The sequence below is a fragment of the Tupaia chinensis genome, unplaced genomic scaffold, assembly GCF_000334495.1.
Source record: "Tupaia chinensis unplaced genomic scaffold, TupChi_1.0 Scaffold000477_1, whole genome shotgun sequence".
In the NCBI taxonomy this organism is placed as follows: Eukaryota; Metazoa; Chordata; class Mammalia; order Scandentia; family Tupaiidae; genus Tupaia; species Tupaia belangeri.
The window spans coordinates 3,817,694-3,844,459 of NW_006159986.1; the positions used below are offsets into that span (position 1 = coordinate 3,817,694).

The 26,766-nt window shown below is 43.5% G+C and overlaps 1 protein-coding gene across 1 annotated transcript in view; it reads right to left on the minus strand.

Annotated features, from left to right (window-relative positions):
- The window catches only part of STAT3 (signal transducer and activator of transcription 3), a gene marked incomplete in the record, with an annotated part of 70,875 nt that overhangs the window by 6,175 nt on the left and 37,934 nt on the right, over positions 1 to 26,766 (minus strand). The window contains 19 exon segments of the mRNA XM_027774778.1: positions 1 to 64; positions 175 to 269; positions 425 to 477; positions 1,003 to 1,138; positions 1,246 to 1,344; positions 2,289 to 2,372; positions 3,829 to 3,876; positions 3,972 to 4,065; positions 4,163 to 4,192; positions 9,786 to 9,845; positions 13,422 to 13,514; positions 13,643 to 13,801; positions 14,635 to 14,786; positions 14,956 to 15,050; positions 15,222 to 15,303; positions 15,479 to 15,574; positions 23,572 to 23,670; positions 24,754 to 24,898; positions 26,097 to 26,247. Coding sequence (XP_027630579.1) covers positions 1 to 64; positions 175 to 269; positions 425 to 477; positions 1,003 to 1,138; positions 1,246 to 1,344; positions 2,289 to 2,372; positions 3,829 to 3,876; positions 3,972 to 4,065; positions 4,163 to 4,192; positions 9,786 to 9,845; positions 13,422 to 13,514; positions 13,643 to 13,801; positions 14,635 to 14,786; positions 14,956 to 15,050; positions 15,222 to 15,303; positions 15,479 to 15,574; positions 23,572 to 23,670; positions 24,754 to 24,898; positions 26,097 to 26,224 — 1,812 coding nt within the window.

Consider the following 26,766-nt stretch of genomic DNA (forward strand, 5'->3'; position numbering starts at 1 on the left):
GCCTGGGGGCTTGGTGCTCAGGATGGCCCGCTCCCGCTCCTTGCTGATAAAGCCCATTATGTACCTGGAGCCGGAGAGAACAACAGAGGGGGCTGATAGGGTCTCCCTGTCCTTGGCTTACTAAGAGAATGGGTGACTTGGTTACCCTTTCAGCCGGACAGAAGATCAACCTACCCTTCATTCCAAAGGGCCAGGATGTACTTTTTCACAAGGTCGATGATATTGTCCAGCCAGACCCAGAAGGAGAAGCCCTTGCCAGCCATGTTTTCCTGGAGAAAAGAATGACGGGAAAGCCATAGCTACTTCCTCTTCCTTCCTAAGGGCTCAGCGCCCGCCAAAGTCCTCACACCATCTACCTCAGGTAGGTCCCACTGGCCGCTGAGCTCCCAAAAGGTGACCACAAGGATTTAATGACATTGCTTACTTTGCAGAATTTAGCCCATGTGATCTGACAGCCTGAATAGTTCACACCGGGCCCTGAAGGAAGAAGAAGAAAAAAAGAATAAATGTGCGGTTTTGAATCAAGACCTTATTTCTTACACCTGAATACAAAGTTGTCCTACAGTGCGTCACAAAGCTGCTGACTTTCATGTACCTGAAGGTTACCAGGTGAGTGTGCACACCTGCTCGTGTGCATGCATGTGCACACACGCAGTTTGACCCATCTGAGACAGTGGGTGATGTATCAAGTCCTCCCTGCTCTTCCCAGCCTTGTGAGGTGGTCAGGGGACCAGCAGCACATACTGACAGGTGACAAACTGGCATCTGAAGGTGTAGTTGGTGGCAGCCCAGGACAAAAGCTATGAATAGTCCCGGTGGCACGCAAAACATTCAACTACAACTTTGTTTCCAGAGGAGAAACCCAAAAACTGGCCTACAGTTGGTTGACGAAATGGACAGGGAACTTGGCTCTACCTCTAACACACACTTAAATTATCTTCTCAAGAAGGGACAGATTCCTTTTCTGGGGAGGGCAGGGGGCAGTAGAGGGAAAAGGCAGACCCAAGAGCTTCTCCGCCAGCGTGGTCAACTGCTCGATGCTCAGGCCTCGCTTTGTAGTGGAAGAGAACTGCCAGCTCAGGACCTCAGCCACTTGGTCCCAGGTTCCAATAGGGGGCTTGGTGAAGAAGTTCACGTTCTGTTGAAAACAATTTGCTCATTTTGGTGAGAGGGCGGTGCTGGTGACCCACCCTAGGTGTCAGGAGGTCCCAGGAGAATGTGCTTTCACATGGGATGGACACTAACCTTGGGGTTGTTGGTCAGCATGTTATACCACAGGATCGATGCCCAGGCATTGGGCATCTGACAGATGTTGGAGATCACCACGACGGGCAGGGAATGGGTCTGTGGAGGAAGTGGGGAATGAGTGGTGGGGACGATGAGCGTGAGAGCCTCAAAATCTCTTCACACCTATCTCGCAGGGTTTGGAATGAAATGACCCATCACAAACCACACCTGCTGCCACATCTAGTTGAGCGGCATGACTGAGTGGGCGCAACACACAGGGTAACAAGGGTGGCCATCAGGGGCCACGAGACTCTAGCTGCTGTCCGAACATACCCAGTACCTTGCACAAACCGACTTGCTCAAAGTTTGACTCAGAGTCTACAGACCCCCTTTTAAGGACCTAGAAGGCATTCTCCAAGACTGGAAGCTGTATCAAGACCAGAAATCCAAGACTAGGGTCTTGACTTTTCCAGGTATGTCTGCTTTTCCAGATGTTATCTCGATGTAAAGACCAAGACGTTGGGAAGGGAACATACCTGCCATGATTTTCTGTACACTGAAACATCGGCTGCTAAGATTCCTCTGCCCCAAGTCAGTCCTAATTCACTTTGTTCTTAAAACTCGTCATTTATATTTAATCACCATACATCTTTACAGTATACAAAATACGCTTTTCTCTCCCAACACAATTACAGTGCATCAGTCAAGATAAGGATGCTATTCCATACATTATCATCAGCAAATAACTTCTCATTTTTGTGTCAATTAAATGTATTTTCCCCTATTCCCCCTGCCTCCCCATTACCTCACCCCTAACTCATTTCTAAAAAGTTTTTCATAGGAAGTATGCTGAAAACTGAGGAGACACATATCTTCTAAGCATGTGAGCAAGCTTTCATTCTCAAGGTATCAAAGATTTGGGAGAGAAAAATCAGCAAAAACAAACATGCTGCTTAGCAAATAGTAAGCATTCCACTTTCTCCAGTAAAAATCGCCGTGGAAGTTTTGATCCTGAGTCACCCCTGCGAAGAGCCCCAGCCCACTTGTGCTGCAGAACTCACCTCTAGGTCAATCTTGAGGCCTTGATGATATACCTCGGTCTCAAAGGTGATCAGATGTAGCTCCTCGGTCACAATCAGGGAGGCCTACAACGAGAGGACTCTTTCTCAGAGAGAATGACACTCTCTAACAGCCACAGTGGAGGAGAGCAACGGGCCACAGCCTCACCCCACTAAGGAAAGGTCATCAGGAGGCCAAGGGCAAACTGCCAGGGACGTGACTCCAAGCACATGGCTGATGTGCCGTTCAAGACTCAGACCAGTGGCTTTAAAAACACACCAGGCAGGGGGCCAGCAGATGGCATAGTGGTTAAAGTGCTGGACTCCCATGTGATTGACCATGGTTTGAGTCCCAGACCCAGTGGTCTGAAAGACCCTGGGCACGTGTGTGTGCGTGCCCGAAATCCCAAGAGGAGAATGAAAGAGAAGGAATTGAAGCATGGTGGGGGAGGGGTGATTTCTCACTTTCTCTCTGTCTCCCCAGTGAGCACATGCACCCTATAGCAAAAATTTCTCTTAAAAAAAAAAAAAAAAAAGCTTATTCTTGACACTAAGAATCCAAGAATATGAATCAATGGGAGGCAGAAAACAAATAAGGCCAATAAAGAACAAAGCAGGTTTTGTTTTATTTTTGTAATATTTAACTCAGATTTGTTACTTTTACACTATCTCACCTCTGTGGGAAAAAAAAAAAAAAAAAAAAAAGACAGGCCACAGACCAGCCAGGTAGCACAGGGGTTAAGATGGCCAGCAGGTAGCACGGTGGTTAAGGGCAGTGGACTCCCACATGGCTGACTGTGGTTCGAGTCCCAGACCTGGTGACTTGCTTTCTAACTCCCCACCCTCCTCGCACACTATCCCTCTCTGGTCAAATTAAAATAAGTAAATAAATTTAAAATAAAATAATTAAAAAAAAAAAAGATGGCTAGATCTCACATGGCCAAATATGCAGTTCGAGTCCTAGACCTGGCACTTTGAAAATACACTGGGTGTATGTAAGTACGTGCCCAAACTCTCTTGAAGAGAATGGAGAAGGGATTATGGCATAGTCACGCCCCTGGGAAGTGATAGCTCACGTCCTCCCCATCACTGTATCTCTCTCTATCACTGTATCTCTCTGGCAAGTGCACATGTCCTATAGCAAAAAAATGAAAATAAACAACAACAACAAAATAAACAGGTCGCCAGAAATGGAGCCAAGCAGCTCAGCTGGCAGGAGTTGGAAGGGGAATTTGGAACGCTACAGGCAAGGTGGAAAGATACTTTTCTACCAAAGGGGTGTGGACAACTACTCAGCAAGGGACTTTCCTCTCTTCCTGAAGGAGTAGTTGTTACCCCAGACAACCAAGGAAACACTCCAAGCCAGGGAACCCTACGTGTGACTTCTGATCATGTCATTGTGGCCCACAGTGACTTCCCCGAGTGACCACAGCTGGAACAGGTTGATGTCTCTAATTCTGGGTGATAAGAAGGGCACGCTTGCCCTCTCTCCCCTTCCCTCACGGAAAACCTTCCCAACTGGCTTTCATCCAACAAAACTTACGTCACAATTGGCCCGGCCCCCATTCCCACATCTCTGCTCCCTCAGGGTCTGTAAGGAAAGAAAAAGCCATACATAGGTCATAGTGAGCCCCCGACCCGCACCAGATGCCCCTGGGAAGGGGAATCAGGACTCCACCCACATACCAAGTGTTTGAACTCTGCAGAGAGGCTGCCATTGTTGGACTCTTCCATGTTCATCACTTTTGTGTTTGTGCCCAGAATGTTAAATTTCCGGGATCTGAATCACAGGAGAAAAACCAACCACTAAGTGACCAAGTAGCCAGAGGATAAAGCAAGATTAAACAGAACAGAGGAAGGCTCCAAGCTAAACTTACCCTCGGAGAGCTGCCACGTCCCCGGAGTCCCTGTTAAGAACACAGACTGTTAATGAAATAGGCCCTGTGAATCTTCAGAAAGCCTACCTAGACCACCTGTTATTTAGTCTCATGGGAAAATGGCTGTGCTGTTGGGAATTTCGTTAAAATACTCAGTTTGCATTGTATTTGTTCAGAAAACTAAGTGAACACTTACGTGGTAAACACAATTGCTGCCTACCCACCATCTCCTCTTCCCTTCCTAACAGAACCTCCATTCTGCCCATGTGTCCTGTCCATCCTCACCCCCAGGGGAATCCTGATCTTAAGTTCATCAGAACACCCTTGCCTGCCACAATCCAGGGTGAGGGCAGGACTACACTGTGTCAGTCAGACTGGAGGGAAGGAGTCCTAGCCCAGGCTGGATTTATGTTAACAGCTTCAACTGAACACAAGCAAGGAATCTTGTGGCCTTGACCGCTATAAGCCACTGTGGAGCAATCTCGAAGGGAAACTTAGCACACAGGTGACACTTACGACAGCAGAGACAAGACAGAAGATCCTGTGTCCTGGTGACATCTGAGTCACTGATCTCACCATCACCAGGAACTTGCCCAAGCTCTGCATTTCCAGTAATACTGGGTTGGAAATTTGCGTATTATTTAAGCCACTCTGGGTTTTCTGGAAAGGTTGGCTGTTACCTGCAACTCAGAGTACTCCCTTTGGTGTAGCTGGAAATATTCCTCCCAGTGTGTACACTCTCTTTTAACTAATATAAACATACGGTTTTTTAAAAATATAGTCACATTTTCTGCCTTTAAAAAATTATTTAATTGTACTTGTTATCATTATTTTTTAATTTGAGCAGAGACAGAGAAGTAAGAAAGCAAGCCACCAGGTCTAGGACTCAAACTGCGGTCAGCTATGTGGGAGTCCAACACCTTAACCACCATGTCACCAACCAGCACCCTTTTTTGTTTGTTTGTTTTTCGTTTTTTAAGCTTATGTATTCATCAATTTCCTCAATGAGCAGAAGAGATGGAGACAGAGACAGGAGTGATGGCACATATACCCCCAACGGGGTCCTAATGCAGCAACGCACCCCCAGATTCAGCCAGCCATGTACCATGGAAATGTGTGCTTTGCATTCTCAGGGAGATCTCTGGACTCAAACCTGGGACCTCCCATTTTAGTGCCATGACCCTGTCTGAACTCATGTCCTTTTATATTTTTTAAATTTTTGAGTACTGTTTTAAAAAGTCTCTCTCAATCGGTATATTTTCATTTATATGTTTAGAATTAATAATAGCTTTTATTTAAAAATTCATTCTGGGGACAGCAGGCAGTGTGGTGGTTATAGTGCTGGACTTTCACATGGTCAACCATGATTTGAGTCCCGGACCTGGCAGCTCGATAAATCATACTGTGTGTGTGTGTGTATGTGTGTGTGTGTGTGTGTGTGTGTCCAAAATCCCAGGAGGAGAATGGAGAAGAGATTGAGGCATGGCCACGCCCCCGGGGGAGGGGTGGTGACTTCTTGCATTCCCGTGCACTGTCTTTCTCTATCTCGCTCCAGCAAGCACATATGCTCTATGGCAAAAATCTAGGGGGGAAAAAAGAAGTCATTCCACATGAGTTTACAGATGAAAACTGATCAATCTTTAAACACTTAGAAGACCTCTTTCCATATATCACATTCTAGAACCTAACAGTCCTTGTAATCAGGCATGTTTATCTGTATTTTTTAAAAAGAATTATGTTATGTTATTTTATTTATTCATTCAGTTTTATTTTATTTAATTATTTTTTAAAATAATTATTTAATTTTATTTATGACTATTTTTCAACTTGACAGAGAGAGGGAAAGTAAAAAAGCAAGCTGCTAGATCCAGATCTCAAACTGCAGTCAGCCAAGTGGGAGTCCAGCACCATACCCACCATGCCACCTACTGGCCCCATATTACAGTTTGCTATACAACTGACAACCAGAAGGCTGCTTATTTAAAACGTGCATGTTGAGGATGATTTATGGCTATATACCATATGCACCTGTGAAACCAACAGCACAGTCGAAATAACAAACACATCCATCACCCATTAGTAACATTTCCCTGGACCCATTAGCAATCTGTCCCCCAACCCCACACTCTACCCTACCCATCCCCAGGCACCCACTGATTCATGTGCTTTCTAGGATTTTACATAAATGGACATGCAAAGTGTGTACTCCTCTTTTGTTCTGACTTCTTTCCCTTAGCATAATTATTTTGAGATTTATTCACGTGGTGCTGATATCACGTTAGTATTCTATTGAATAGAAAGGCCACCAATTATTTATTCACTTGTAATGGACATTCATCTATCAGTGGACAGGTGTGTACATATGCTTTTGTGTCTCTTGAATTAATACCTAGGAATGGAATGACCGAGTCCTAGGGTAGGTACATGTTTAACTTTTTAAGGAACTGCCAGACAATTTTCCTACACCAAATGGACCTAAAATCACTTGCTGTATACTCGTCTTTTAGCCACATAACGCTAGTTCTCATCACAACTGTAATCCAGATTCCCTGAAGTTTTATCGGTGCTACAGCACTGATAACTGCCTGTGGCCTAATATCACCATATTTGCCTAGGAACTCCAACTGTGAGCATGTTTATAGTCGATCCACACTGCTAGCTCCTGGACGTCAAGCACCACTCCCTCTAGTGCCATTGTAGTGAGGTTTTGTTTTAGTTTTCTGCTATAGGGCACATGTGCCCATCAGAGAGAAGGTAAGAAATCACTCCCCCTTGGGGGAATAGCCATGCCATAATCCCTTTACCATTCTTCTCTGGGAATTTTGGGCAACTTGTTTTTCAAGTTGCCAGGTCTAAGACTTGAACCACACAGTTGGTCATGTGGAATCCTTAACCTCCATGTCCACCGCTGGCCCCATCCTGATGAGTTGGTTTTCTTTTTCTTTTCTTTTCTTTTTTTTTTTTTTTTTGAGAAGTTTTCACTCGCCAGAAAGACAGAGAGAGATAGAAAGCGAGAAATCACCCCCCAGGGGGAATGGCCACACCACAATCCCTCTCCCTCCTATCGGGATCCTGGGCACGCACACACATGAACATGGCATGAGTTTAAGCCATCGGGTCCGGGACTCAAACTGTGGTCGACTACAGGGGAGTCCAGAGACACAGCCATTATGCTAACTGCTGGTTCCTATCCTGATGAGTTTTAGTAAGCCTATCTAACCTTGCATTTCCACCTACTGTTGGGTCATCTGAAAAGTCATGACATTTTTGCATTAAATATACTTGTACCATTTTGCCATTTTACCACCATTGCTTTATATATTCACTTATGCTTTCAAGGAACTTTGTTTTAAACATGCAAATATATCTACAATGTATTTGAATAGTCTGTAAAAACTAAAATTCTATCCATAACTTTCTGCTTGAACCCAAGTGATCCCAAAACCACCTACTGAATACTCCATTCTTTCCTCACTAATTTTACATACCATTTTAATATATTAACTCCCAGGCTGGCCCTATAGTCTAGTGGTTAAGGGAACTGATTTCACGTGGCCAAATGCAGTTCAAATAATGGCCCTAGCAGTTTGGTAAACATGCAGGGTACATCTGTGTATGCCCCAAATCCCAAAGGGATGGAGAACTAGAGAAGAGACCGTGGTGTGACCACACCCCATGGGGATGCATTCTCCTCATCGCTCTGTGTGTCTGTTTCTCCAAGTGCACGTACCCTAGGGCGATTACAAACGAACATATATTAGCTCCTTATATAACCTGGAGCTCTATGTTTAAACTTTAGATTTTGTTTCAATGATTAACTGGTTTATTTCTGCCCTAGAAACATACTAACTCAGTAATTTTCAAGAATTACTCATTTTACTTTTTAAAATTGTATTTATCACTATTATTATTTTTCTATTTGCGACAGGGCATGTGTGCTCACCAGAGAGAAAGAGAAAGAGAGAGAGAGAGAGAGAGAGGAGACAAGTGAGAAAGCAAACCAGGTCCGGGACTCGAACTGCAGTTGGTTACATGGGAGTCCAGCACCCTAACCACTACACCACCTGCTGGCCCATTATTATATTTTAATTTGCTATAGGGCCTATGTGCTTACCAGAGAGAGAGACAGAGAAAGTGAGAAAGCAAGCCACCAGGTCCAGGACTGGACTCACATACTAATTTAGTGTTAATATATTTGTGATACATTTTAATATCTGGCAGAGAAGCTTCTCATACTACTGTCACCCCCTATTACTTTTATTTATTTAAAAAATGTTTCCAGAATGTAGAATGGTGGTTGCCAGGGCCTAGAAGGAAAGGAAAATGAGTAATAGTTGTTCAATGGGTATAGTTTCAGTTTTGCAAGATGAAAACGTTCTGGAGACCTATTGCTTAGTAATGTGAATATCCTTAACATGACTGAACTGCATACTTAAAAATGGCTAAGATGGTAAATTTTGTTAATTTTTTTAACAATTAAACTTTGAATGAAAAAAATACTATCATTGCTTAATTTTTTTTTTTTTTTTGGAGAGATTTTTGCTATAGGGCGCGTGCACTCACCAGACAGACAGAGAGAGACATAGAGACAGAAAGCGAGAAATCACCCCCCAGGGGGGATGGTCACGCCGCATTCCCTTCTCCTCCATTCTCCTCTCGGGATCTTGGGCACGCACGCACACGCGCCCGGCATGAGTTTTAAGCCACCAGGTCCAGGACGCGAACCACGATCGACTACGTGGGAGTCCAGCGACATAGCCATTACGCTAACTGCTGGTTCCCAAGTAGCAGGGATGCTTAATTTTTTAATCTAAGATATAACTCGGAAAGCATTTTAGGCCCAGCCGCTGCAGCACAGCAGTAATGAAGCGCCCTGCAAGTTGGAAACCACATCCCCAGGTCAGCCTGAAAACACACCTGGCATGCACCCATGAAGGCTCCCAGGATCCTGAGGATCTGGAGGGCTGGGAAAGGAGATCGTGGCATGACAAGACCCTGTCAAGGGTGTTTCTCTCTCTCCCTTTTACATCTGCACACATATTCACTCTCTTGAAGAGGAAGGACAAACAGATGGCATGATGGTTAAGACACTGGATCCCACATGGCCAACTGCGTGGTTCAAGTCTCAGATCCTAAGGCTTGAAAAGTACACTGGGTGCATGTGAGTATGTGCCCAAATCCCAAGATGGAATGGAGGAGAAGGGACTATGATGTGACCATCCCCCCTGGAGGGTGATTTCTCACTTTCTCTCTCTCTGGCGAGCACATGCAACCTATGGCAAAAAACTTAAAAAACAAAAACAAAAACAAAAGAAAAGAAGTATTCTTTTCACATAATCTCAGTTTTACATAATATACATACAATACCTTTACAAGTAAAAAACTAAATAAGGACAAAGACTGATGGTCACAACAGGAACTACTCAAAGCTGTACCAGCAGCTCAGTGGCTTTGTCCAGGCACATAAATGATGTTCTACAAGGCTTCTGAAAATGTTTGTTCACAAAATGAAGATCTCTGAAAGGAGAGTCTCTAAGTTCAAATGATGTCTATCAAAGTTTCCTTTCCCTTTTCCTCATTTAAAAAAAAAAGAAAAGAAAAGCGTAAGATCAAGAGTACTTACTTGTCAATGCATACTTTAATTTTAAGCTGATAATTCAACTCAGGGAATTTGACCAGTAACCTAGTAAAACAAAACAAAACAATGGTTTTTTAAAAAAAAGTTAGTTCTCCTTGACCTCTAGTTAAGGAAATATAAAATTTATAACTCTTTATTTCTAAGAGGTGAATAAATCACAGTTCCAAACTCTTCCTCCAGCACACACTGCCCTTCAGGTCAAAAGGTACTACCGATTATGACCACCGAAGACCCTCTGCCAAGACTTCACCCTCCTGCCCCCAAATCTAACCAGGAGCCAGGACAAGCCAATGAGCAGCATCTATATTTACGTTCTGCATGGCCCCTTTCAGGGATTTTGACCACCAAAGACCCTCTGCCCAAACTTGACCCTCCTGCCCCCCACATCTAGCCAGGAGCCAAAGAATACAAAAGGGAACTCAAGGAAATGTCAGATGAGGAATTTGAAATATTCATAGTGACAAAGCTAACAGAGATGCAAAAGAAGAGAAACAATCCAGAAGATGCAGGAGAAAAGAGACGAGTTCCAGGAGGTGAGAAAGTTCTTACATGAACTGAAAGAGGAAATATGCACCATAAAAAACAATTGAATGGAATTGTTAGAGATGAAGGCTCTAGTATAGGAAATCAAAACCTCCCTTGAAAATATCAAAAATGGATTAGATCATGCAGAAGATTGAGTCTCAGATGTAGAAGATAGAACCTCTGACCTAGAAAAATTCACTAAAAAGACTGAGAAAATAACCCCCAAAATGAGAATAACATACGAGTAATACTAAATACTATTAAACACCCAAACATCTAGACCATTGGTATCCCAGAAGGTGAAGAAACTAGTAAGGGCAATGATAATCTATTTAATGAAATCTTGGAAGAAAACTTTCCAAACCTAGAGAGGCACTCAAATATCCAGACCCAAGAAATACAAAGGACCCCACATAGAACTGACATAAGAAGATCTTTGCCCAGGTACATCATAGCCAGATTGATCAGAACTACAGACAGAGACAAGATAATAAATTTGGCAAGAAAGAAACATCAAATTATTTTCAAAGGATATCCCATAAGGTTAATGTCGGACTTCTCATTGGAAACAACACGAGCAAGGAAAGAATGGGAAAATATATTCAAAGCGTTCAGTAAAAAACAATTTCAATCAAGAATACTATACCTAGTAAGATTATTTTTCATATGGCAAAAAAAGACAAAAACATTCTCAGATAAACAAAACCTGAAAGAATTTACCAATACCAGACCAGCTCCACAAGAAGTGCTGAAGGGAGTACTAAACCAGGAAAACTAAAGTCAGACATACAGAAATAAGAGTACAAGAAACAACCAAGAGAATGGCCAGCCTAATGGTAGAGACAGGTCCAGAGTTGAATGCTAACTTCCAGAGTTTAAATGGAAAGATCAGACCACAGTAATAGTGCAAATTCAATAGAAGAGAGATTAATTACATGAGTCTGAACTAGTGAAACAATTTTTTTTTACTTTAGATTAAAACACTACATTTTCTTCAATGCTTTGATTTACATATTTAATGATTTTTGTCTTCTAGTATAGGAAATCAAAACCTCCCTTGAAAATATATAAAACAGATTAGATCATGCAGAAGATCGAGTCTAACTATTGATAGGCTCATCTACCTACTATTTGAACTGAATCCTACCCTTTCTCCTGGCTTTAAGTTATAAGCAAATTTCTCTTATCATCTTTTAAATTTTTTTTAAGAATTCTTTAATTTCATTTGTTTATTTATTTATTTGGTTATTTAAATTTGACCAGAGAAGAACAGAGTGAGAGAGAGCAAAAGAGACGGAAAGTGAGCAAGCAAACCATCAGACTCAGGACTTGAACCGTGGTTGGCCATGTGGGAGTCCGGTGCTCTTAACCACCACGCCACCTGCCAGCTCCCTCTCTTATCGTTTTTTGATTTTGATCAATTAAAACTGTTTTTCTTGAAAAAAAAAATTAAAAAGGGGAAAAAAAAGAAAATGGCCTGCTTAATCGTAGAGGCAAGTCTGGAGTTGAATGTTATCTTCCAGAATTTAAACAGAAAGATCAGACCACAACAGAAGATAAGGTACATGAGACTGAACTGGTGAAATAGAATTTTATGACTTTTGACTAAAACATTACTGATCTTCTTCTATGCTTTGTTTTCCAGAGTTAAGGATTTTTGGCTTCTCTTGCACTGTTGACAGGTCCATGTAGCTGCTATTTGAACAGAATCCTACTCTATTTCCTGGCTTTAAGTCTTAAGCAAAGTTCTTTTAATATTGTTTGATTTTGGTTTATTAGAGCTAAAACTGCCTTTCTTGAAATTAAAAAATATATTTTAAAATACCTATTTAATGACCACAGTAAGCCACAAAGCCTCAGCTAGGTGCGACTTTATAGTATACTCATTTTACTCCGAGTTTCATGCCTAAAGTCAAACGTGTTCACAGATATGTAGCTGAACTTGCTATTGAAAGCTAGGTTAATTAAGATAGTTTGTGAATTAATAAAACATGGGGGGAGGGGAAAGGATGGAAAGCAACTGCAGATACCCGAGACCATGTGGGAGGAGGATGAGAAATGGCAGAGGGTGAGAAGTAGCGCGGGAAATATATTCAAGAAATGGAAAATTATTTGTTAATGATAACACATATGATCAAGACACTATACAGTATATTCTGGATGGGAAACCACATTTTATATGCTGTGATGATGTTCAGTGAATTAATGTAAAATAAGTAAAAAAAAAAAAAAATCAGGTACTTGAAAAAATAAAAGGTACTACCAAAACAATGTAGGAATTAAGAATTTGGACCAAGTTGTAAGAGATTCACAAATGGTTAGTAAAAGCCATTTAATGAAAAATATTACAGGAACACACGCTCTGCAGCTGGTATTCTATTAAACCTGAAACTCACCACCGTACTGAATTTCTAAGAAGGGAAATTTCACAGCAGAAGGGCAAAGCCCCAGTATACTTTTTCTGACTTGAGTGTAAAATTAACACTTTGTCCCACAGGCCCATTACCCACCTGCCCTTGAGTCTCAGCCTCTGTATCACTAAGCTTTACTCTTTCCTTTAAAATCCTCAGGGAAAAGTAAACCCGAAGAAGAGAAAATAACCGACATAATTCTGTCCCTTTTGGAAGAAAGAAGGAGAAGCTACAGCTAAGACTCCAGGCCTGGAGTCATAGAAAATATGCCTGAGTAGCTTTAAAAAAATTACCATCTTTCACTTTTGAAATCAGACTCAAAGAGCAAGTCAATATTATGCCAACAAATCCCATGCTCACTTTAGTACTGCCTGTGACGCTTGTGATAACCCTGGCCCCCAGCTCTGCTCTTGCCCTAAAAGTGACCCTCAATGAAGTATCTATGGGCCCAGCTATAGTGGGCTATGTGATCTGGAGCCATGTACAAGGCCTGGATTCTGATTCTAGGTCAATCAGAACACGTGGAGCACGCCTGTGAGCATCTGTGATCCTGGCTGGCTGAGAGGCTGGGGGAAAAATTGTGATATGGTGAGACCCCATCAAAGGGACTTGTCTGTCTCTCTCATGGAAGGAATAAATAAGTAAACTTAAAGCATCTCCCAAGGATGGAAGTGCTGTGGCCCACCTGACTTTAGTAGTGAACTGGACACCGGTCTTGATGACTAAGGGCCGGTCGGGATGCATGGGCATGCAGGGCTGCCGCTCGACCACGAAGGCACTGAGGGAGAGAAAGGGGGACAACCGTTCACCAGTGACCGCAGGGGCCGGTCCGTCCAGCTGCTCTGAAGTCAGCCAGTCCCTTACTTCAGGACGTGGGTTTGTTTTAAAGCGAGGATGCTGAGTTACCTTTTCATTAGATTTCGGAATAGCTCCACGATTCTCTCCTCCAGCATTGGTCGGTGCTGGACGATGGGATCCCCTTTGTAGGAAACTTTTTGCTGCAACTCCTCCAGTTTCTTAATTTGTTGGCGGGTCTGAAGTTGAGATTCTGCTAATGAGGTTATCCTGCCAGTAAAAGAAAAAGTTACCAAGTTACCTGAAGTGAGTTACACAGGGGAGCTAGAGAAGAGGAAGGGATGATCACAGATATAGGTACCACTAAGAAGTTCCCAGAAATAAGGAACATTCTTTTTTTTATTGTAGCCAAATATATGTTCCATAAAATTTACCGTTTTAGTCATTTCCAGTGTACACTTCAGTGGCATTCGGTATGAAGAAAGAAATTTATTATGCCTTTTCTCTTTTCTCACCCCGTTTTTTTTTAAAAGACTTATTAGGACCAGCAGATGGCGCAATAGTTACATTGCTGGATTCCAACATAGTGGACTGCAGTTCAAGTCCCAGACCTGGAGAGTTAAAACTCACACTGACGGGCTGGCAGGTGGCATGGTGGTTAAGGAGCTAGATTCCCACAGGCGAACCATGGTTCGAGTCCTGGACCTGGCAGTTTGAAATTCACATGGCACATATGCATGTGTGCCCACAATCCCTAGAGGAGAATGGAGAAAGGATTGCAGCATGGCCATGCTCCCTGGGTTGTGGGGGTGGGAGGGAATTTCTCATTTTCTCTCTCTCATCTCTGTCTGTCTGGCAAGTGCAGATGGCCTATGGCAAAAAAAAAATTTCTCTCAAAAAAAGAAAAGAAAAATATACCAGGCCCATATGCATGCATACCTCAAAATCCCAAGAGGAAAATGGAGAAGGGATTGCAGCATGGCCTTCTCCTTGGGGGGGAGAGGTGGTTTCTCACTTTTCCTCTCTCTCTCTCTCTCTCTGAGGCAAGTACATGCCTCTTCTAGCAAAATTTTAAAAAGAAAAGCTTCTCTTTCATCTCTTACCAGTTTTCCAGACGATCCAGGCAGATGTTGGGAGGGCCTCCAATGCAAGCAATCTGTTGCCGCCTCTTCCAGTCAGCCAGCTCCTCGTCTGTGAGCGTTTTCTGCACATACTCCATCGCTGACAAAAGCCCCGCCAGCTCACTCACGATGCTCTGATTGGAAACCAAAACAGAGTCAGAAAACAGTTTCTCAGACCATCTCTAACCACATTCTTTAGTCAATTCCAGAGAAGGAACTTATCAGAAACCAGGCCGGGTCTGTCACAAGGGGCCAAAGTTGTGCATGTGAGTGAGTTACACAGGGGAAGCGCCCAGCTCTTACTCTCCGCATCTGGTCCAGCGCAGTGAGCATCTGTTCAAGCTGCTGCATTTTCTGCCGGGTCACTGACTGGTTGTTTCCATTCAGATCCTGCATGTCTGTGGAGGAAGGAGAACCTCCTTGACCTGTCCTTACAGGCTGGCTCCAATAATAGCTACTACGCCCCCCTCCCCATAAAATCTAAACACAGAGTCAAGACAGACAAGTCCTTAAACTCAGTAACACAAACTCACTTTCTACAGATTTTAATGTCTTTAATATTCACTTGCCTCCTTGACTCTTGAGGGTTTTATAGTTGAAATCAAAGTCATCCTGGAGATTCTCTACCACTTTCATTTTCTGTTCTAGATCCTGTTTAAAACAAACAAACAAACAAAAACTAGAAGTTAAAAAAGATTTTCATAGGGAGAAGGAAAAGTAAGTTTCTGAGAAAAATTAAAATGAAACCAAAACCTCAAAATAAATGCACGTGGGACTCGCACGCAATTATCCCCAGGAAAAGGCTCCCGCCCAAGCCCTGCTTCACCTGCACTCTCTTCCGCACGTCCTGAAGGTGCTGCTCCAGCATTTGCTGTTTCTCCGTCACCACGGCGGCGGTAGGGTGGTTGGCCTGCCCCCCTTGCTGCCAGAAAGAGGGTCAGTACACACATGAGCACATGAAATATGGGGAGAAAAAGACCTGTCCAGGCTCCATCCCACATCATCTAATCTTCCTGTCTGGCTTGAGACTGCCATCGTGAAAGGCGGGGAAACAGAGGCAGCAGCGCTCAGAGGGGTACCCAGAATGGGCCCATGCTGTTTCACCTGTGTTGCTGGCTCTTTACTGACCTACACTCTATGGACTGAGCTAGAAGATCACATGGCAAGCTAAGGCACAGGTCCTGCCTTTTTCTTTGTTTGTTTGGTTTTTTTTGGCCATCAGGTGTGTGTGCTTGCGGCCACACCACAATTCCTTCACCTTTAGTCTCCTCTTGGGGTCTTGAGCACAAACGCACATGGTGTGGTTTTCAAGCCACCAATCTGGAATTCAGACTGCAGTCGGCCAGGTGGGAGTCCAGGGACATAACCACTACACCATCTGCTGGTCCCTCTTCCTTCAGAAAGTCTATTTGGGGAAACAATGTCCAAAAACTCAAAAGGAGGCCAGGTGGTGGCAGAGCAGTGATGCAACCGGACCCACCTGAGACACAAACTTAAGACCTCCCTGAGCAAGTGGACAGGAAGAGGGGGTGCACGCTCACCATCCAGACAGCTGAGACTAGAGGGGGACTGCGGCAGGAAGAGCCTGTTAGGAGTGCCTATCTCTCTACCTGTGTTTCTCATGGAAGAAATAAATAAAATGTTTTCAGAACAATGTATGATAACAGACATAAGATGAGTATTGAAACACGGTGTCTAATACATTTTTGTAGGATAATCACAAAACATCCTACCCCAGGAAGAAATTCTGTATCAGAAAATAATATCCCTGAGGAAAAAGGGGAAGCTGGTACCTTGAAAGGGTCAAATAGCACATGAAACTTAAAAATGAGAGGTTTTGGGACCAGCAGGTGGCGTGGTGGTTAAGGGCACTGGACTCTCACATGGCTGACTATGGTTTGAGTCCGGGACCTAGCGACTTGCTTTCTCACTTTCCTCTCTTTCTCTTACCCTGTCCCTCTATGGTCAAAAAGAAGGCAAAGAAAGAAAGAAAGATTAAATAATTGAAAAAAAAAAAAAAAAAAAGAGCAGGTTTTGGGGTTAGCCAATAATATGATGGTTAAGATGACTGGACCCCACATGGTCAACTGTGCAGTTTGAATCCCGGGCCAGGTGGCTCGAAAAACATGCTTGGCACATGTGCTTGTATGCCCAAAATCCCAAGAAGAGAACAGAGGAAGGGACTAGCAGATGGCATAATGGTTATGTTGGATTCACACGTAGTCAACTGTAGTTCTAATCCTGGACCCAGCAGCTTAAAACTCACTCCAGGCATGTGTGTATGCCTGCCCAAAATCCCAAGAGGAGAATGGAAGAGAAGGGACTGCTGCATGGTCATCCTCCCTGGGGGGTGACTTCTCACTTTCTGTCTCTCTGTCTCTGTCTTTCTGGTAAGTACACATGCCCTATAGCAAAAATCTCTCTCTCAAAAAACAAAACAAAACAAATAGAGGAAAGAAGATTGTGGCATGACTATCCTGCATGGGAGGTGCTTTCTCATTTTCCTTTTCTCTATTTCTCTCTCTCTGGTGAGCACACATACCCTATGACAATATTTTTTTAAAAATGATAGGTTCTATCAATGGGTGATTAACAAGATATCTTCTGACAGAAAGAACTGCGTAAGAGCTGAAGTGATCAAGACAGTGTGGTTGTGGCCCAAGGAAAGAGACAACAATCAATGGAACAGAACCGAGGGTCCCGGAGAGGCATTAGCCCCCAGTTTTCTAAGCTAGAAACCCTCAGCTATCTGATTTCACAAGGAGTCACCAAATCTTCCTGGTTCTGTATTCTCCCCAGTTGGTCTCTAGTGCTAGTGGCTCAGTTCAGGCCCAGGGTACCTCTAATCTCCCTCACGTCTACCCTGTTCTCTATACCGCTCCTGGCGGTCTCCCAGGGAGTACAACATGCCAGCTTCAGAGGGAACCATTCGCTCTCTTCCCCATGGCTCCCTACCCAAGCCTACTAGACACAAGCATCTGAAAGTTGTGGAAAGGTGAGCTCCACCCCTACTTATCCTCCCCATAGTGACAGTGACTTATCTAATTCTATAATTGAGAGACTCCAGAGAACCCAGCAGTAGTAATCCCACACACACACACACACCCTTGCCTTCCAGGTACATGCCTGAGGCAGAAGCAAGGTCCTGACCTCTAGAAGCAGCTCTCTGTGTTCAGTGTGTGTTACTCCATGGTTTCTATAGCTCCATATGGATAGCTGGGGAGATGTTGCTCTGTAGACCCAAACTGTCCACCCCTTGACCTAACTCTAAGGACATGCATTAGAAAGCTCTAAGGGGCCCAGGCTGCTGCTGCTACTGCTGCTAGTAAACTGAACTGCAGTGCTGGAGGCCCTATGGCCAGCTATGGGTGTAGATCCTCGGCAGGCTTGGAAAACAAGCTGAAGGGCTGAGGAAAAAGGATCACAGTGTGATGAGACCCTGTTGAAGGTGCTTCTTTCTCTTTCTCATCAGCATGCATACATGTATTCTCTGTCATGAATAAAACTAGGGCCAACAGGTGGCACTGTGGTTGAGACACTGGACTCCCATGTGGCCAACCATGGTTTGAGTCCCAGACCTAGCGGCTTCATTTCTCGCTTTCCCTCTGTCTCTCTTTGGTGATCGCATATGCCCTATAAAAAATTTTTAAATAATAACAATAAATAGAATTAAGTAAACTCTTTTTAAATAAATAATTTTTAAAAGAATTATTTATTTCCATTTGTTATTGTTACTTTTTTCTTTATTTGATGAGAGAGAGATAGAGAGAGAGAGAGAAAGGGAAAGTGAGAAAGCAAGCCACCAGGTCCAGGACTTGAACCATGGTTGGCCATGTGGGAATCTAGCGCCCTTATCCACCACACCACCTGCTGGCCCCAATAAATAATTTTTTTAAAAAAGCCTCTATGAGTTACCAGCCCAAGCCATGCTCTCTAGTCTAGTTTTAACAATGATAGTCAATATTTTAATTTGTATTTGAGTCCCATGTCTATTTCTCGATCGGTACTGCACTTAAAGGGAGACTAGCTACATGATTAGTTATCACCCACAAAACCCCAGAAATCTCTAGTATCTGTGTAAACTTACTGGCTCCCCACTGCTTCCATGTATAAACATCTCAGTCCTACACAGAAAGATGTCTCACACTATCTGAAAACAACTTAAACATCCCTTCCCTGTGCCTCATTCACTCCCCAGCTACCCACTCTTCCCCGCATACAGCATGTTTTCACTCACCTCCCCACACGCTGTTCACTTAGCCTGGCATGCACTCCTGCCCAGGCACACCTGAACTCATTCACCTTCCAATTCAGTTCCAATGTTCACTGTGTGAGATCTTACTCAACTTCCCTAGCCAAAATGACTCACATCCTCTTCTGTGTCTTTCTCACTTTGAGTGAGTGTGTACCTATAATCCCAACTAGCCTAAGAACTCCCGAGTAGCAGGGATTGCATCTAATTCTTGTTTATATCTTTTAGGGTTTTTACACCATCGTAGGCATTTAAGAATATGGCAGGGCCGGGACCAGCAGGTGGCGTGGTGATTAAAGGAGCTGGATTCCCACGTGGCTGACCAAAGTTCAAGTTCCAGAACTGACAGTTTGCTTTTTCGCTTCCTCCTTCTCTCTTGTCAAATTAAAAAATATTAGTAACAAATAGAATTAAATAAGTAAATAATTCTGTTAAAAAAAAAAGAACATGGGGGAACCAGCAGTTAGCGTAATGGCTATGTCGATGGACTCCCACGTAGTCGACCGCGGTTCGTGTCCCGGACCTGGTGGCTTGAAACTCACGCCAGGCACGTGTGCATGTGTGCCCAAGATCCCGAGAGGAGAATGGAGGAGAAGGGATTGCGGCGTGACCATCCCCCCTGGGGGGTGATTTCTCGCTTTCTGTCTCTATGTCTCTCTCTGTCTGTCTGGCGAGCGCACGTGCCCTACAGTGAAAAATCTCTCAAAAAAAAAGAAAAGAACATGGGAGGAGCCACCAGGAGGCCTAGTGGTTAAGGCACTGAACTTTCACATGCTTGATCATGGTTTGAGTTCCAGACCTAGAGGCTTGAAACTCACACCAGGTGCATGTATGTGCATGCCCAAAACCCTGAGAGGAGAATGGAGAAGGTATTGTGGAGTGGCCATCCCCCTTTGGGCGGGGGGGATTTCTCACTTTCTGTCTCTCTGTCTCTGTCTCTCTGGCAAGCACACGTGCCCTATAGCAAAAATTTCTCAAAAAGAAAAAGTAATAGTAATAAATACGTCTGAAAAAAAAAAGAAAAAAGAAGATGCCAGACGATGATAAACAGAAAATAACAGTGAGGCCTAAGCTGAGCATACAGATATCCACCTTGTAGCTCTCTGTCAGGAGTTGCAAACATTTCCCCTAAGGGCTGGGTGGTAAATATTTTTGGTTTGGGTCACACGGTCTCTGTTGCACATGCTCAGCTCTGCCATTAGCACGGAAGCAGCCACCAATACTGCACACATGAAGGAGCGTGGTCGAGTTCCAGAACAACCTCACTCACAGAGACAGGCAGTTGCTTGGCTATGGATGGTGCTCGAGGCCTACAGACCCCGATCTAAATAAATGACTGACAGCTCCCTTGGGATACCTTCTACTGTCTCATCCCCACAGCACAACTGGAGCCTCTATCCAAATTGACTGAAACCAAATATTTTTATCTTGTGGAACAGAGTGGAAATATAAAGGTTCCCCTCAGTAGAAAACCCTAGTAATACAGAGTAAGCGCCTCTTTCCTCTTTCCCCTCCCAGACTCCAGGGGATCACACAAGGAGTGTTAGCAGGGTGTGTTCCTCCCTCCCCCACATCTGAACATATCCGTTTTCTGCTTAAAATCACCAGTAGAGGGACCAGCAGTTAGTGTAATGGCTCTGTTGCTGGACTCCCACGTAGTCGACCGCGGTTCGAGTCCCGGGGCCGGTGGCTTAAACTCACGCCGGGCGCATGTGTGTGCGTGCGTGCCCAAGATTCCGAGAGGAGAATGGAGGAGAAGGGATTGCAGCATGGTCATCCCCCCCAGGGGGTGATTTACCGCTTTCTGTCTGTCTGGCTGGCGAGGGCACGTGCCCTATAGCAAAAGCCTCTCCAAAAAAAAAAAAAAGAAAAACTCACCAGTAGGTCCCCAGTAGGGATGGTGACAATGAGAGCAGCAGAAAACAGTCTGCATTCATTTCTCATTTATGTGTCCAGTACTGCTTGAAGCATTTTATGTATAGTAATAGGAATCAGTCTGAGACTAAGAAGTAGGTACTACTAGCATTCCCACGGGAAGAACACAGAGAAATAGTTTGCTTAAGGTTACACAGCTAGTGGCAGAGCTACGAGGTTCAAACCCAGCCACTTTGGTCCCCATGGTAAACTGTTCTTGCAAGTCCCAGTGAACAAGCATGACTAATTACAAACATCTGCGTGTGGCCCCTGCCTAACTCACCTTGCTCTACCGGGCCAGATGCTGACTTTTCTACATGTTTCCCAAGAACACATGTGTGTATATTCCCCTATGTTTGAACATGATCATTCTGCCTGGACTGCTCGCTCTTTATCACCTGCCTGGTGTACTTATAACTGGTCCTGAGTCTCAGCTCAGACACCACCTTCTCCCTCTGGGATGCCTTCCCAGACTTCCTGGGTTAGTCTAAGATTTCTTTCTTCTATAGCCCTGCAACATTTTTATCTTTTTTTTTTTTTTTTTTTTGGGGGGGTTTTTTCATTGGGGGGGTGTGCTCACCAGGAGACCGAGAGACAGAAAGTGAGAAATCACCCCTGGGGGGATGACCACGCCACAAATCCATTCTCCTCTCGGGATCTTGGGCACGCATGCACACACGCCCAGGGTGAGTTTAAGCCACCAAGTCTGGGGCTCGAACTGCGGTCGACTACATGGGAATCCAGTGACATAGCCATTATGCCATCTGCTGGTCCCAAACATTTTTATATTAAAAAAAAAAAAAAAAAACTCTCATTGACAGTAGCATTTTTCACAATAGTCACCCAATGTCCATCAAAGGATGATAAATGTACAAAATGTGGTACAGACACACATTAATGGAGTATTATCTAGCCTTTATGAAAGGGTGGAAAATCTGACACATGCTGAAACATGGGTGAACCATGTTTGAGGACACTGTTATATGAAACATGCCAGTCACAAAAAGACAACTACTATGTGATCCCATTCACATGGGGTACCTAGAGCAGTTGCATTCATAGAGATAGAAATTAGAGTGGTAGTGACCAGAGGCCGGAGTGAAGAGGAATAAGGAGCTGTTGCTTAATGGGATTAGAATTTTAGCTTTGCAAGATGAAAAGAGCTCTAGAAATTGATTGTACAACAATGTGATCATACTTAATGCCACTAAAATGCACACTTAAACATGGTTAAAAGATGGTAAATTTGGATCTGCCAGTGGTGTGGTAGCTGAGGTGGCTAATCCCACAGGGCTGACTGTGCAGTTTGAATCTGGACTTGGCAGCTTGAAAAACATGCCAGGTGCATTTACATGCATGCCCAAAATCCTGAGAGGAGAATGGAGGAAAAGGGTTTGTGGTATGGCCAGCCCCACTGTGGGGTGCTTTCTCACTTTTTCTCTCTTTCGGTCTCTCATTAAAGAGTGCACATACCCTATAGCAAACAAACAAAAGAAGTATTTAATTACATTAACAACCATCCTTGCATTCCTAGTAAACAACCCATACTTAGTAGACTATGCGGGATGCAGAAATCCTGATCATTTTCTTCATTTGTTCTGTGTATTTTAGGTTTTGATATAAATTTAATAATTCATATTTTATTGCATTATAAATTTGATTTTTCATTTCTCCCAGGGCAGTGCTTGTAAAATAAGCCAAAAACACCTTCCATTTTCCATTCTTTGGAGAAGCTTGAATTACATTGGAACAACTGTAACGTTAATGTTTGTCAGAACAAAACTTTATTTTTTAAGAATTATTTTATTTATTATTACTTTTTAGTTTGAGCAGAGAAACAGAAAGAGAGAGGTAGAGGAAAGTGAGAAAGTAAGTCGCTAGGTCCAAGACTTGAATTGCAGTTAGCCACATGGGAGTCCAGCACCTTAACCACCATGCTATCTGCCGGCCCCAGAATGAAACTTTTAAACCATCAGGTTTGCTGGCTTTTTTAGTAGACAGGAAATGTAAGTATTTATAATGAGTCTTTTTTCAATGTATTTTTATGACTTTTTTTTTTTTTTGGAGAGGTTTTTGCTATAGGGTGCATGTGCTCGCCAGACAGACAGAGACAGACAGAGAGATAGAAAGTGAGAAATCACCCCCCAGGGGGGATGGTCACGCCGCAATCCCTTCTCCTCCATTCTCCTCTCGGGATCTTGGGCACGCATGCACGCACACATGCCCGGTGTGAGTTTTAAGCCACTGGGTCTGAGATGTGAACTGCGGTCAACTACATGCGAGTCCAGCGACATAGCCATTACGCTAACTGCTGGTTCCAATGACTATTGATCTTACTGACCTATTAAAGCTTTTGTTTTTGATTTTTTTTAGTTTTTTTTTTTGTTTTTTTTTTTTTTAGTTTTTTGCCATAGGGTACATATGTTCACAGGAGACAGGAGACACACAGAGGGAAAGAAAGAAATGATCCCCCCCCCCCAGGGGGATGGTCATGCCATGATTCCTTTTCCTCCATTCTCCTCTTGGGATTTTCAGCACACATGCACCTGGCATGATTTTCAAGCTGCTGGGTCCAGAACTTGAACCACAACGTCAGCCATGTGGGACTCCAGCACTTTAGCCACCACGCATCTGCTGGCCCTGCTTTTTCATTCTTTTTAAATAAATTTAATAAATTATATTTTATTGCATTATAAATTTCTCTAATTTTCCATTTTTCCTAGGGCAGTGTTTTGTTGCTTCTCAGGTCTCACCTGGGCAGCAGTGGCAGCAGTCTGGAGGAGGCGGGACTCTTCCCAAAGGCACCTGGCCACAATCCGGGCAATCTCCATTGGCTTCTCAAGATACCTGCTCTGTAAGTAGGAGAAAAAGACAATGAAAAGCAGCAGCAGACTTTGGAGTGGGCTGAACTTGGCTAACTTAAGACTAATTTCCTCATAAACTGAGGAAATTATATTATACTACACAGAACAACACAACTCAGGCCTCAGAGCCTGGCTGAAATCAGTGGAAGGTGAAAGAGAGAAGAGAAGAAAGGCAATTGTGATGAACTGTCCTATTTCTGAGAGAGAAGGCACCTTAGCCTTAGTCTTTGGACAGTATGCTATCCTGGTCTTACAGGGAAGTGACTCCCTTTGTCAAGGAGTATCCAGTTACTCGCACACCTTCGACACTTAGAAATAAGAGTCAGGGGTCAGAAAGTGGTGACGTGGTAACACACTGCTCTGGGAGGCTGCCCCACAAGGGGAGGTTCCAGGTTCACGTCAGGCACACGTACACCCATAATCCAGGGTTAGGTGGAGCCGGGGGTTATTATGACGTGAAAGATTCTATTAGGGGTGCCTATCTCTTTCTCTCTCTCTCTCTCTCTCTCTCTTTCGTTCATGGAAGAAAGAAAGAAAAAAAAATTTAAAAACAAAATACAACTCAGACCACCCAGGGGTGTGCTGGTTAAGGGGACCCCCACATGGCCCACTGCAGTTCAAGTCTGAACCAGTAGCCTGAAAAACACGTCAGACGCATATGTAGACATATCCAAAATCCAGAAAGGAGGAACAAATGGCGAATAAGGGACTATGGCATGACTATTGCCTGTGGGGGGGTTGCTTTCTCACTTTCTCACTTTCCTTCTCTCTAGTACATGTGCTCTCTGCAACTAAAAAAAAAAAAAAAAGGAAGTATTATAATTTATTATTAACATGCTAATATAATATATTAAGAACAATCACTTTAGTCCTTCTGCTGTGTTGAGAAGTGAATTCCAGGTAATAATGCTCAAAGGTGAGTTTAGAGATTCAAGCAAGGGCTAATTACTTCTGTGTTTTAAAGTACAGGGAAAGTTCTCCTTATTTAGCCAAATGAGAATAAAAAAATACTTCCAAAAAGAAAGTGAACACCCCGCTCTGAAGCTCCTCCTCCTGGGTTTCTCATTGTACCTGAAGGAATTGCTTGATTCTCCGTAGATTGTGCTGGTAGAGCACATTGGACTCTTGTAGGAAGCGGCTGTACTGCTGGTCAATCTCTCCCAAGAGATTATGAAACACCAAAGTGGCATGTGATTCTTTGCTGGCTGCATATGCCCTAGGGAAAGGAAGAACAATGAAGAATGATTCTGAAACCTACAAGCATACACACGTAATCACCATCTACAAGGAGGGAAAGAAAAGCAAGGCAAACCTGAAGCCATAATCCAGTCATCCTTTTAGATTCTTCATGCTTGGCAACAATAAATGCCATTGATTTAAAAATGAACAAGTATTCAAGGTACTACTGGCCACTTCCATAGTCTGTGTTTATGAAATATTTGAATGAAAATGACAACTATGCCGTTTGCTTTAAATTCTGTCAATTCTAGGGGCCAACAGGTGGCAAGGTGGTTGTGGTGCTCGACTCCCACATGGCTGACCATGGTTTGAGTCCTGGACCTAATGGCTTGAAAACTCGCACTGGGCACATGCACACACATGCCCTAAATCCCAAAGAATAGAGGAGAAGGAATTGCAGCATGGCCATCCCCATGAGGGCGTGGTTTCTCACTTTCTCTCTGTCTCTGGTGAATGCACAGGCCATATAGCAAAAATCTCTTAAAAAAATTTTTTTAATTAAAATAAAATAAATAAACAAATGTCAATTCTATGGTAAAATGAGTAGTACAGATAAGCAATCCTGGGTTGGCATGGCCTATCACCAGCATCTCCGAATCATCTCCTTAGCCTTTTACCAAATCAAGGTATCCTGGTAAAAGAAGGTCAAACAACATAGACCTAAATTAAGCCAAAATTAGTAGGTGGATCTGAAAATACTAAAATGAAGGAAATAGTTATTGGCCCCCAGGACCATTATCTCCTCTATGAATGAAGTCTATTTCTCTTACTCTATTGTCTATGTCCTTTAATTAAAGGGAAATCACAAGAGAGAATGCAAACTCCTATCCAAAACAAAATTATCATTCAGTTAAAAAATATTTCTATCACATTACTGGAGTATCAGAACACATGGAGGATCTTGTCAAGAAAATGAGATCCGATTCGACCTTCAAAATATCACCAAGCAGGCCATTTCAATGAACCAAAAGATGGTTGCCTATACTCCCTTCTAATATACAAAACTGTTTCCAAGACTAAGGGTATCTCTTTACCTGCTCATCTCCTTTATCCCATTACTTACACCCAGGAGTTTGGCAGTGAAATAGTTAGTGAAGCATGAAGCTAGTACAGATCATGCCTCTTAACTCAAACTAAAACCTAGCACCTTTGAGAGTCTCTCAAGAAGGACTTACCAATCTTGACTCTCAATCCAAGGGGCCAGAAACTGCCGTAGCTCCATTGGAAAACTGTCGCTGTAGAGCTGATGCAGCTGTTCCAGGTACCGTGTGTCGAGCTGCTGTAGCTGATTCCATTGGGCCATCCTGCCAGAATCGGGGGTCCCAACTGTAAACCAAAGTGTGCATATGGTCATCACCAGCAGCAGGGGTAAACAATCTAGAAATACCGCATCTACCCAACACAGGTGTCAGATCCATCATTAGAAATCAAAGATGCTAGGGAACCAGCAGTTAGCGTAATGGCTATGTCACTGGACTCCCACGTAGTCGACCGCGGTTTGCGTCCCGGACCCAGTGGCTTAAAACTCACGCCGGGCGCGTGTGCGTGCGTGCCCAAGATCCCGAGAGGAGAATGGAGGAGAAGGGATTGCGGCGTGACCATCCCCCCTGGGGGGTGATTTCTCGCTTTCTGTCTCTATGTCTCTCTCTGTCTGTCTGGCGAGCGCACGCGCCCTACAGTGAAAATCTCTCCAAAAAAAAAAAAAGAAGGTAGAGTTTTATTCCTAGTGAAGACACTCAAAAGCCAAGCTAACTAAGGCTAGTCCTTTAACTAAATAAAACTGCTGAACAGCAGGAGAAGCTTTCTTTTTTTTTTTTTTTTTTTTTTTTTTTTTTTTTTTTTTGG